Below are 13,070 nucleotides of genomic sequence, written 5' to 3'. Positions count from 1 at the left end.
TGGAAAATCACATAGTCATAAAAATGACTTAATCACCCAGTCAGGAGTATGAGAGCTCCGTAAAGATTTAGAAACTGTAGTTTTCCCACCGAAGCGATGTTTTAATGCCGAAGTTCCCAACCCCGGGTCGCTAGAAACAGCACACAGTCACTCTACGTGACGCCCGGCCTACCTTCACGTTACGCAGATTAAAGCTTTTTAAAATTAGCTACGTAGGGCCGACCCCATGACCTCCATACACCTCAAGGGTAGAGTGTCCCAGCGGACGAGGTTCTGTCTTTTGTTTTGTTTTGGGAGACGGTTAATCAGGAGTCGAGGAGCCCCCTGACCCCAGGTCACAAGAGTCACGAGGGCTTCGGGGACTACCCTTAAGACGTTAGCCAGTAGGTCCCAAGATAGCTGGCGGACTCACGTCTTTCTTCTTTTTCTTGTAATATTTATTTATTTGGGGGACAGCATGAGCAGGGGAGGGGCAGAGAGAGAGGGAGACAGAGAATCCCAAGCAGGCTGTGCGCTGACAGCGGCGAGCCCGATGCGGGGCTCGAACTCACCAACCGTGAGAGCAGGACCTGAGTTGAAGTCGGACGCTCAACCGCCTGAGCCACCCAGGTGCCCCCGGACTCACTTCTGGAAGTGAATTCCTTATAACGAACAAGCACTACTCTTGTTACGGGCTGATGGCGGAGAGTTGTTCTGCCCTTTGACACCGAGAAGCGACCAGCTGGGGCACCGAGGACTCCGCGGTCTCACCTGCCGTTAAGGCTGACCTGTGGAAGCCGAGGACCCCCTCCTAACAGAACGGACTCTCCCATCCGAGGCTCAGCCACGGGAATGGTGTTGGACTCCAAGGGCACGTGCCAGGGAACCGGCTCCTGCATCCAGAAGGTTCCAAGTCCTTCGCACTCACAATTCTGGATACCACTTAGTTTTACCCAGAGTCTAAAACCCGGTCTCTCCCTTTTACCAGTCACTTAAGGGTGAGGGATTAAAGACACGTTTTTCTCACCTGAGAGGTCCTTGTCTCTCTCTTCTTAATAAGCGATGAGGGTGTCTTCAGAGAACAGAGTAGGAAAAGGATTGCGTGCGTTATTAAAATAACAGATTTGTAAAATTTGGGAATGGGCGGATAAATAATGCAAGAGTCCAAGCCTTTCTATTTTAAAACCTCATGGCAAGTGTTCGAAACTGAAGTACATACACTTTGGGAGCGGAAGATTCTGGACACACATTTCCCCTGGCAAGCCAGGGCCATTGCCAGGAGACTTGATTGACAGGCGGTGGGTCTGGGGTTCGCGGCTGGTTTCTTAGACCTCTCCTCGAACATGGGATGGTATCCCCCCTTCTCTTGTACCTCTGCCCTCTCTGGGTACAGCTTCCAAAACCCTGTGGCTTTGGAAAGCAGATTCTCAGACCTAAGAACGGTTTGTTAAACAAACCATCAAAGTGGGGCTTTGATCCAAGGGCCTTCTGTTATCTGCCTGGTGCCTGCCTCTGTTTGGGGCCGTCTGTCTACTCAGAGCGCATTTGGAATTTTCAAACTCCACTCGGTCTACCCTCCAGATTGCAGCCCACAAGGTCTGGGGAGATGCCGGCAATGACTTTGAAGATGCTTCCCAGGTGATCCTGACGTTTCCGAGGAGCTGAGAACCGCTATCACCCTGAGTTCAACCTCTGCATAAACCAGGCGTTGCTGCTGCCTGGAGGCCAGAATTTAAAAATCAGTCAGCCTTAGCCACATACCCTCTTTCTCCTCGTAACCTCTTCAGACAAAACCCCTTGACTCCAGAAAAAAAAGATTTTCCGAACCACACGATGCTTCATAGACCAAAATAGAGATTTTTTTATTTCCAGACATAAAGCAGATACAGTTTTAAACGCAAAAAAAGCAACAACAAAAACATCCAGCCGTCTTTGAGAACACGGCTACTTCCAACTCCAGCCACAGAAAGGGGCTGTAAACTTCAAGGTGACTTTGAAACCATAGCACTGAGAAGCTAGAAGAACCCATGAATCCCTCCCTCCCTCCCTCCCTCCTGAGCGGGGAAGGCTCTGGGCTGGTCGTGGACTTGATATGAACCGAGATAAAACACACATGTTCCAGGACACTCATTTGGCTCTGTTACTGCTTGCCTTCCCAGAAAGCTTAATTTATTGCAAACGCATGTTTGACAATCACGACTAGTATGACGGGAGTGGATATGGTCCCTGTGAATACTGTTTACATAACAGAACATTTTAAACACTGAAGTTTGCTTTCGACGCCAAAACCCACTTATGTGGCATCTACACACACACACACACACACACACACACACATACCTATTCCACTGGACCGTCGCCTGCGTCAACCAGACCAGACCAGCGGTGTAAACAGCCAGTCACTCTTTGGACTCGGCTGAGGGTAGAGAGAGGGCAGGAATGTGGCTGACGCCTCCAGGTGGGGTTCCGCAGAAGCCTGGACCCCTCTGGTTCCCGAGCCCTCCCTTGGGAGAGAGGACAAGGCAAACTAACAAACCCATCAGGCTCACATGCTTTGGCACAAGAGGATTGGTCTCTTGGACTTGAAATGGGCTTGCAAAGTTTTCATTCCTCCAAAGCTGACCCTGGAAACTTGCCTTTTTCCTGCCTCTGGCACCTTAGGTACCCAACAAATTCTACGAACACCAGTGGCTTCTAAAACACAAAGACACAGACAGACATGCAGAGCAAAGAGAGATGTGAAGGAATCTAGGACCCGTTGAGCTAAGTCCTTCTTCACGAGCTGGTTGTATGCTGTCTCGAGAAAAAAAGAGAGAGCATCATTTCCAGACCAGCTTATGGAAATTTCCAGATGGCAGAGAATCCCGGGGGTCGACTGACATTCCCTTTTGTGTGGAGAATGACAGGGGGACAAACAGCTACTTCAGTGAGAAGCATAAAATGCTGTTCTCAGGGGAAATGTCCTGGGTCCAGCATGGTCATCCTGAGGATGCCAGACCCTGTTGGTGTGTCTATTTTCCAGAAGCCCAGGGCTGAGAGCCAGGCTGCCCCCTCTGCTTCTGGGCCTTGTGTGCGTATACAGTGCGCGCACACACACACGCACACACACACACACACACACACACACACAACTTCCTCTGTCCATTTCTTCCTTGCCAATGAAACTTCTAGAACATGCATGGCCTCTGCCCCTAGAGAGAAAATGCCTCTTTTTTTTCTCCAGGAGAAGAAATCAAAGCAGCTTTACAGGCAATGACACCCGCCCACTCTGTCCCCCACCCGCCCTGTGAGAGGTGGCCTGTTGCCGTTCTTTGTCCCCAACCTCTGGCACCCATGCTGCTGTTCCCAGTTCCTGATGCCGGTGGGAGGTTCAGGATTCCATGGAGGGGGCGGGCATGGGGGAAAGCCCTGCAGCCCTGCTCTGGAGCGTCACCCTCAACGAGCCAACCGGCCGCCACGGCAGCGGCAGCCCGGGGCCACCGAGAGAAGAAAGGTAGCTGAGGCTGAAGTTCCATGGAGAGGCCTGGACCCCCTCACTCCTGAGTTCAAGTCCCAAAGGGGCCACTCTCTGGTTGCTTGTAGGCAAGCTGCTAACCACCCCCCCCCCGCCCCCGCCCCGGGCTCTGCTTTCAACAGGATCATAACCCTCACACAGGCATTTAGAAGGAGTCAGGGCTGGGGCATCTGCGTGGCTCAGTCTGTTGAGCGTCCGACTTCGGCTCAGGTCATGTTCTCACAGGTGACGAGTTCGAGTCCCACGTGGGGCTCTGTGCCGACAGCTCGGAGCCTGGAGCTGCTTCGGATTCTGTGTCTCCCTCTGTCTCTGCCCCTCCCCCTGCTCATGCTCTGTCTCTGTCTCAAAAATAAATAAACATTAGAAAAAGAATTTTTTTTTTTTTAAATAAAAAAGAAGCCAGCGACATCTTGTAGGCTCTGAATTGAGGTTTCTTCCCTCCCCTTGCATCAGAACAGGAAGAGGGGCTGGAGGCCTACAGCCTGATTGCTGACCTTGGAAGTAAGCATCCTGGAAAGGAAGCCCGGATCCTTTGGGGAAACAGATCCCTCTGTATGATCACTGTCCCGTCTGGACAAGGTGGTTGGGTACCAACCAGTGAGCGCTGGTATGTTACCATGACAACCAACGGAGGTTGGGGGGGGGGGGGATGCTGAATTGGCTGACTGTTCTCTAAAGCTCTGGGTGCTCTGTTGGAAGATCTGTTTTTAGACAGCAAGGTTTGATTTTTTAATTCCCTTTTAAAAACAAATTCCTCCTCCTTCTCGCTTTGGAGACAGACAGAAGGCATTCATCTTGCAATTGAAACCGAGGGAGCAAGGACGGCTGGTGTGAGTCCTTTGAATCTTCCCTCTGCTGGAGGCACCCGTTTGCTCTGTCAGCCCCATGATGGGAGCCACCTGTGGCTGCATCCCTGCACTTTTCTGATCTTCCAGAAAGTGGGGGGCCGCCCAGGAAAAGCCCAGAGGGCCCCTCTTTCCAGGATTTGCACCCAGGAGTAAACTCACGTTCCGGAAGAAATTAAAGCAAATATGAATTTTCTAGGCTAATTCCAAACACAAAGGTGTTAAAAAGCGTAGCCCTGGGGCCGGGACAGGGGAGGGGCTGTCTCTGCTCGCTGTGGCCAGGCAGGGGCACCTGACTTATGTGCCTGTCCCAGGTCTTACAAAAAGGTGGGCCTGGCAGCGCCCTCGGTGTGGAAGGAACGCCTTGGGGAAGGGAAGGGCTTCATGGACCCAGGGAGCCCTGCCACCTGGTGGCGCAGGTGGCGGGCGGTGGCGGGCGCGTGGCGGCGCGTCATGCTCTCACTCTACTGACCGATGTCCTCCAAGCTCTGCTGATGGAGCTGGAGACCAAGACAGAGAGGGTCCACATATCACAGGCACAGGCACCTAAGGGCCACCTGAATCCACTCCATCCTCTTTCTTGCTAAGAGACGCCCGTTTTGTCGGGGGGGTGGGGGGGGTGGGGCATGTCTCCGGATTCCTCGCGGATGGAGAGGAACCACGTGACACAGTCTGGCCAATGAGGGGGCAGCAGCAGTCTGTGGGTGGGGCTTCTGGGAAAGGGGAGGAAAACGAGGGCCACGACGGCCGGTTCGGGAGCCCGTTCGCCGTCTTCCTGCCTGGAATGCAGACGCGACGTCGGAGGTAGCGCAAGCACCTAGGGCCATGAGGTAACCTCGAGGTAAGGGAGAGAGCTGCAGAAACCTTGGCAGCTGCCAAGGCTGCCTGGCTCTAGATTTCTCAGGCTCAGGGAAAAGCAAAGTCCCTGGTTGTTTACGTCAGAGCAGGAGGGATTCTGCTACGTGGGGCTGAATCTCGAGATTTCCCTTCACACAGGAGCCCTTCACCATCTTCTGAGAGTATCTAACATCTCAGGCAGCACGGGGGATTCCAGGGCCAACTTCCCCTTTTGTGGTTGCAAGGACGGTGGCAGGGAAGTCGCCCAAGGTCACCCGGCTATTAACAGCAGAACTCCCTCTGCACCCTGTCCAGCCCTGCGCACTCTGTCACCTGATGCGGGGAGCCCTCTCCCCACCTGTACAACTAACTCACCCCCTGCATCACTGGGTGAACAGGAGCTGTCGGGACCTCAGCCTCCTCATCTGTAAAATGGGCACAGGTTGGAATAAGAGAGTCTATAAAAGCCCTCCCACCTCTGACAGCCTAAAAAAAAAAACAAAAAACAGGCAATTTCACATTTTCTCCTCCATTTTGTTTCCCCTAAAAGTTCTATGCGGTAATTCCTCCCCATGATCTGCTCTCTGGGGTTACCTTGTATCCCCCATGTATGAAACTAAGGAGAGAGATTTTTGATTGGAAACGTCCTAATTTTATTTTGCTTTTAATATTTTTTTACGTTTATTTCATTTTTGAGAGACGGAGAGAGAGAGGAGAGAATCCCAAGGGGGCTCTGAGCTGTCAGCACAGAGCCCCATGCGGGGCTCGATCTCCCGAATCGTGAGATCATGACCTGAGCCGAGACCAAGAGTCGGACGCTTAACGGGCTGAGCCACCCAGGCGCCCTGAGAACGTCCTAATTTTAAAATTTAAAAAAGGGGGGGGGGGGTGGAGGCCAGAGTTGAGAGTTTGCTGAGGGGGGCTGGTATCAGGGACAAGGAGGTCAAACAGGCATTTTTCACATGACAAATAGGATTGATTGGCAGCAGCTGCCTGGGTGGTTTCCAGAAGGACTGTGAGGTCTGTGCAGGATAGACAGGGGGAGGGGAACGGCTCGGTGATCAACTCTCAATGTCTGCCATGGATGCAGTAAGAGAAGTCCACGTAGGTAGTGCTGGGCCTGTGCTGAGCTCACAGCTCACGGCCTCGCCACCTCTCCGTGGTGCTGACCGGGCCTGGCGACCATCAGACTGGGTAACAGGAGCGGAGTCGGGGGAGGCCCGCTGGAGTGGCTGAGGTCCCACGAGAGAAAGAATTAGGGCACCGTCCTGGCTGGGCCAGGGATACGAGAGGCTCACTGGAGGTCACCGTGCCACTGCCAGCGAGAGCCGCTCCAGTAACAGGTTTCAAAGGAAGCTGTGGGCACCTCAGGACGCGCGGGACCCCTCCCTTGCCCCCTTCTGCCCCGCCCCCTTCTGCCCCAGGCGCAGCCTCCCTCAGGGGGCTGCTCAGTTCCCCTGCTCCAGGGACTAACAGTGGGTGGGAGGTGGGGAGGGCATGATTATCCTAATTCTTGGTCAAATTGATGCCTGGTGTACGTTACCAAGCCGGAAAAGCTCCAGCGGGGAAGAGTGGGCTTCTCAGCTTGGTATCTCCAACCGCAGACTTTTACCGTGACCCATGACTGCAGACGAGTAACTGTGCCAGTAACAGAAGTAACAATAAACACGCAGTGTTTGAGCACTTGCACGTCCCTGGCCTTAGCCCTGGGCCTCGCCGGAAACTTCTAGAAGCCCTCTCCAAGATAAAGCACCGCCCAAGGGACCACGCCTCCGTCCTGAGCCCAGCCCATCCGTTTCTCCTCCCGGCTCCTTCTGTCGTGCCTGCGTCCTCTCCTCATCCTGCCACCCTGATCCTGACCTGCCCTTCCGTTCAGGTTGGCTCACAGCGGCACGGTGACCTCCAAGGGACGGCAAGGCACACGAGGACCACGTCCTCGGCTATCCCACTGCGTGCCCTACCAGCTTCAGTGACGGTGGGTCTGCCCCCCCGCTCCGGGAGGGCAGATGGGCAAGGTCAAGAGCAAGGACTTCACTTGGTTGGGCATCTTCTAAGGCACAAACCCTCCCCTGGGCTGTGAGCTCCTGGAGGGCGGGCCTGGGGCTTTATTGACCTGAATTCTCCAGCACGAGCCTGGCACAGACGAGGGACTTGAGAACACCTGCTGCGTTGAGTTAAAGAGCAAAGAAGCACAGGGCATTTCTGCCCAGTTGGCCAGACAGAAAGCGACAGACACGGGCTCCCGAACGGCCATCGGGAGTGCCGTGCTAACGGCCCTCCGTCCGTCTCTCCAAGGCCACAGCTGGCAGGCTCCCGGCCCCTCCTCGGCCCTGTCGCAAGAAACTGCACCCAACCCTCACCCTGTCCTCCTCCTGCTTCTCTTTCCTCCCTCCCTGAGAGTCCAGCCCAAGGCACTTCTCAAGCTGCACCCCTCCCTTCTCCCAGCCTTTTCTGGCAGGGCTCTCCTGTCCTTCCAGAAAGAACAGTGCATTTGGGGAAAACAGCAGAGAGTTGGCCATTTTTGTCTTCTAAAGACTCAGAAAACGTACCTAAAGGAAGATACAGCTGTTCTCTCCCCTCCCTCGTTCCTAGAGGCCACAGGACGCCCAACAAGAGGAAGGATACACTCTGAGAATAAAGAGCCGGCACTTAGATGAAATAAAATCCTACGAAGCGCAAAAACCTCCAGGCATCTGCCCTTATTAGTACCATTATTTTCATTCTGTCTTTGGGGAGTGAAAACTTGGCCACGGGTCCTTGTCCTCGGATAAAAGTCGAGACCTATAAAGGTACAGCCTGACGCCCCTCCCTCCCTCCCTCCCTCGCTCCCTCTGTAATTGTGGCAGAAGGCACAGAACGTGAAATTTACTATCTTTGCCATTTTTAAGTGTAAAGTTTGGTGACGTCAGGTCTTCTGTCCCCTCCTGCCTTTGCCCCTCATTTGTCTTCTGCTCCTTCACCTGTTCCGTCCGCCCTCTCTAACCAGGGCAGCTTCACGGGCACATCCCCAAAGCTTCCGCAGGGCGGCTCAGCCTCCCCGGCTCAGGCCCTGGCTCAGGCTCCGGGAGAAGATTCGATTACCTCCCAACCGCACCCTCGGGCAGCCTGAGCCAATCCCCCCCACTCTCCCCCCCCCCACCCCCCCCCAGCAGGGACAGACATCCTCGGACCCCTGGTCCCTGCTGCGGCCTGAAGCAAAGAAATCAGAGGTTGTAAGAGACAACTGAGTCCCATCCAGCAGGATTCATCTCCTCTGTATCTGGGAGGGGGGTTGGGGGGGTCACCAAACACGCTTGCCTCTGGGGTTTTCCATGCAATTCGACAACCACAGCTGAGGCCCCCACCCTGTGCTGGGCACTGGGTTCACACGCGCGGCCGCCATGCCTGGACCTCGCAGGTGGACAGAGAGGGGCTCAGCCCCCAGATGGGCAGGAAGCCCTGCTTCCCTCTGCAGCAGGCAGTAACCTCTGTGAAGGTGTCCGGAGGGGACCCTTGTGACTGTGCCCCTGGGGTGACTGTTCCCAGAACCCAGGGCGAGAGCAGCAGGGAGGCCGATGTGGGAGCTGGCCCGTCCTGCCGAGCAGGGGGCACTTGAGCTCCATCTGCAAAGGCCGAGCCCTGGCAGAGCCAGCCTGAACCGCCCCCACCCCCCCTCCTCTCCCGCCAGTGTGGGCTTGGCACAGGGCAGACCTGGGTTCGAATCCCACCTCTGCGCGGGCAAGCGTCTCTGTCTTTAGGTCTCAGCCTGCCCATCTGGAGAATGGAGGTAAAGTTCATGCCTCACCCTAAGAGCTGTTGTGGGGGTTAAATCAAGTATGGCTTCTCCGGTGCCCACGCGGGGGCAGGGCACCCGCAAGCACCAAATGGAAGGCACTCTTGGTTTCGATGCCATTGTCCCCTCTGCTCCTCCCTGAGTCTCTGGGCCTCCTCTGTCATCAGCACCTGCACATCCCACCCCTCGTCTGGCTTCTTTAGAAACACCCTCGGGGCCTGTATGGGCCGGTCTGCAAGGAGGTCAGACTAAGAGGAAGGGCAGGGGCGGGAGGCAGCCGAGGAGGGCGACCAGCACCGCGATCATACTGCGTTCTCCTCTCTCCCCTCCTACTCCCCCCTCCCCCTCCTCCACCCTCCTCTTCCTCCTTCTTCTCCTCTGCCCTCCCCCTCTTCCTTTTCTCCTCCCTTCTCCCCTCCTCCCTTCTCCCTCTGCTCTCCCCTCCCATACCCCCCTCCTTCCTTCTCTCCCTCTTCTTCTGTCTCTTTCACACACACACACACACACACACACACACACACACTAGCTGGTGGGCCAGGCGGTGATCTTCGCACGTGTCTCCACGACTCTCACTCTGGGGCTGGAGGAAGAACAAACACACGCGGGTCCCACTGGGCACCCTTCTCACACGGCACTTTAAAGCTCTTTGTAGTTGTTGTGCAGGAAGCTAAAAAGTCCTACAAATCCTAACCGTCTGCATCCACTGTAAGCAGGAGAGATTACACGTGAAAAGCACCAGTACGTGGGCTATTTCACAACTGTATTTATATGAAAGTAATAAAAATACCCATTCTCTTTTTTAAAAAAGTGATGCAAACAAGCAGGCTCTAGGGCCTCGTTATCAAAATTTAAAAAATACGTACAGACGTTCCCACCCCCCGGCCTGCGTATTGCATGCAGTTTTTCTGCCCGGGGACGCGGGCTACACGCAGCACGGTTACCGACGCGACAGGTCACCCTACGGTGAGCCGGGGCTTCGGGGCGCCCGCCTCTCGCTGTGTGGTCTTGGGCAAGTTCCTCCCCTCTCGGGGCCTCAGCCTCCTCCCCCGCCAAGTGGGAGAGTCGGAGATGCTCGAAGGCCCGGCCACAGTCTGACCTTCCAGCGCCGGACCCGCACGGCCCGGGGAGCACCTGGGCTCGGCCACGGCAGCCCTGATTTTCCAGGGCAGTGGTCGCCTGCGGGGACCCGTCTAGTGGCTCCGCCTCCTAGTATCTGGAGAAAAGTGTGCTTTCTGAGTGCGAACTTCTCCGCAGCTGCGTTTTCCTGCCCTGGGAATGTCCAGCTTGGCCCAGTCCGGGGGTGGGGGGCCTGGGGGGCCTGGGTTCTGCAGAGGGAGGGGCCGTGTTTGCCGGAGCGCTGGGGGGCGGGGCTTGGTGCCGGCAGTCAGGACCCTCCTGGGTCCTCCGTTTCCCTCTCTGCAGGGCGTTTCTGAGGCTGGACACTTCATGATTCCAAAGGCCTGCAGGATCCCCTCTCGGCCTACTACTTGTAGGTGAAGGGACAAAATCAGTTTGTAAAGAGGGGCCACTAGGCGTTTTCCAAAAGGAAACTTAGTGTTTTTGTTGATTTAGGGAAACTGCGATCCAGTTATAATGCGCTCAGGAGGAAAGGACACGTTTCTGGCCTCAGGGCCCCGCATCCGGTCTGCGGGGGGGCCCTCTCCTGGGGGTGCCCACAGGCAGCCTCGTTCGGGTCCCCTTGTGAGGACACGTGTGGGACACTCTCAGCCCAGAAGACCCACCTCCCTCCGAAGTCGGTTCTCCAGGGAGGAAGAGGCAGAGACCCCTAGACAGGCTGAGCTCCAACGCCCATCTCTCATCTCTGTCTTGGACCCTCGATCCCTGGTCCCTGGAGGGCCACGTGCTCCCCCCCTCTGACCCTTCAGCTGGAGTCGTAGACAGTGGAAAACAGCCCAAGAGGGACGGAAGGACACACTTCCCTGGCACAGCGTGCTCCCCATTCTGAATGAAGACCTTGGCAAGGAAGTTTCCCTCCTTCCCTTCTCCTTTCCCAGAACACAGGGAGCATGCTCTAACCAGACCTGCAGATCAGGGTCACGGCCACGGCCTTCTGCATTGCTCTGGGCCATCAGAGACCAAGAGGTGGAGGGGCGGGGGGGAGCACCCCCCCCCCCCCCCCGCCGCTGCACAGGGTGCCCAAAATTCTGTGAGCTGGTATAGTCCTGGGTCCTGCTTGTCATCTTTCTTTTCCTTCAGGGATAGCACGCTATCACTCGTCACTTTTCGCTGCCGTCACCGGCCCTGCCTTCAAGCATCACCCTTACGCTTCTGACCCACAGCATCTAACCCGCTGTCATTTTGTTCTCAGTGTCTAGAGCGAGAGCGACTGAGCTGAGTGAGGGCTGGTGTTGCTCCTCTGTGTTGACAGCTCAGGGACCTCTCCACTAGCATCTGGGGTTGGGACGTGGCTTCCCGCTAAGCGGTTGCCAGAAAAGCGACACGTTCCAGTTCTCGCTCCCCAGGGCGGGGGGGGGGGGGGGGGGGGGGGCTGCCGCAGACCCAGGCAAAAATCCCACAGGACCCGCAAGCTGCTAGGAACCTTCCCACCCACAAATAGACGCCATACGTGAAACTATACGGACTGAGCGTGTCTACACACAGAGGATATAAACATTCTATGCATCACTCCCTAGTCGCACATAGGGCACCTTTAGGATAAACAGGCTAAGACGACACCATATAAAAAGTGGTTTTGTTTGGGGGGCATCAATGCAGTATTTACACCGAGGCAGCTGTGCCGGTCGCAGCTTGCCTCTGCTTCCAGTTTCCTGGGCCCCCTCGGAAGGAGCCCCGGGGCGGATGGAGGGCCGGAGGAGAGAGTCACCTGCGTGGCCCGGCGGGTTAGGTGGGCGGGGGGCCATCGTAGCGCAGCATGAACTTGAAGGAGCGGGCGAAGTTGTTGGCCAGCGTGCAGCTGCGGTTCTCTTCCCCGACCGGAAGCAGGAACAGCAGCAGCAGGAACAGCAGGAACAGCAGCTGCAGGGGGAGAGCCACACGGCACACCTTCCGGAAGAGGGGCCCGAGTCCTCGCCACCGCGGAGCCTGCGGAACCAAAGCAGGACGTGTGAGTGCGCTCGGGGCGGGGGGGAGGGGGGCTCTGAGCGGGAGGGGAGGGCAAGCCGGCCGTACCGGTCTCAGTCTTCCCGACTGTCAAGTGGGGCTAAGGTCGGTTTCGCCAGAAACCAAGGTGTCTGGTTTGCTCAAACCATTCAAGGCAGGAAGGGTAGGGAAAAAACACAGAGCTCCGGGCTTTGCCTGTTCTTACATAAATCCTCGCCGGGCGTGTGAGAGCCCCGGCCGTAAATCTTGAGAAGGTCACTCAAGTCCTCCAAAGCTCAAACTTCTCATCTCTAAGCGGGGGGGGGGGGGGGGGGGAAACGGTACCTACCTGACAGGGTCTTTCTGAGGATTACGGGAGATACAGCAGGTGACCAAGGCTGCGGCCACGATTAGTACGATCACTCACACGATCCCTACCTAAGTCAGGGTCATCACCACCGTGCTCTTCACCATCGCTCCCTCCTCCTCCTCCTTCTCCTCCACCCTCTTCACCATCCAAGCCACCAGTATCACCCGAGGGCCAGACTCCCAGGTCCAAATGCCTAGAGTCCACGAAAGTGGCCAAAGGCCATTTCCAAAATTCCAGAGGGACCGGTGAGGTTGTGGCTTCATGGGATGTCCTCACCGCCAAGGAGGGCAGGAGAGGAGAAAGTCGGGAAAGGAGAGCCCCCCCCCCCCCCCCCCACCGCCCGGCGAAAACACAACGTGGTGCAGGGTAGGGGCCTGACTGGGAGGAGCCAGGCTGACTAGGTCCCAGTGCAGACTCTGTCACACAGCATCTACGTGCCCTGGGGAGGGTCGATAACCTCTCCGAGCCTGTCTCCTTCTCTGATAAATGGGGATAGAACACCTGCCCCCATCTGTGGTGAGGACTCTGCTGGGTGCACGGATTTCAGCAGGGACTCAGGAGCGGGGGGCAGTAAGTCACCCGAACAGCTGAGTGAGCGTGAGTTCCCACGGCCACTGGGCCGGGCCACACCTGGCTGGTGCATGCTCCTGCCCACCTGCTTGGTTCATGCGGGGCTGCCTCAGCCTGCGTGGA

The 13,070-nt window shown here is 56.4% G+C and overlaps 1 protein-coding gene across 2 annotated transcripts in view; it reads right to left on the bottom strand.

Annotated features, from left to right (window-relative positions):
* Positions 1 to 1,816: 1,816 nt before the first annotated feature.
* SYNE3 (spectrin repeat containing nuclear envelope family member 3) overlaps positions 1,817 to 13,070 on the bottom strand; it is a 99,187-nt gene continuing 87,933 nt past the window's right edge. For both annotated transcript variants that reach the window (XM_049612214.1, XM_049612213.1), the window contains one exon: positions 1,817 to 12,010. In XM_049612214.1, the coding sequence (XP_049468171.1) occupies positions 11,810 to 12,010 (201 nt within the window). In that variant the 3' untranslated portion in view covers positions 1,817 to 11,809. The remainder of the gene's footprint in view (positions 12,011 to 13,070) is intronic.

The sequence above is a fragment of the Panthera uncia genome, assembly GCF_023721935.1.
Source record: "Panthera uncia isolate 11264 chromosome B3 unlocalized genomic scaffold, Puncia_PCG_1.0 HiC_scaffold_1, whole genome shotgun sequence".
Lineage (NCBI taxonomy): Eukaryota > Metazoa > Chordata > Mammalia > Carnivora > Felidae > Panthera > Panthera uncia.
The sequence above is the reverse complement of the archived record's forward strand: the minus strand, read 5'-3'. Positions and strand labels throughout refer to the sequence as shown.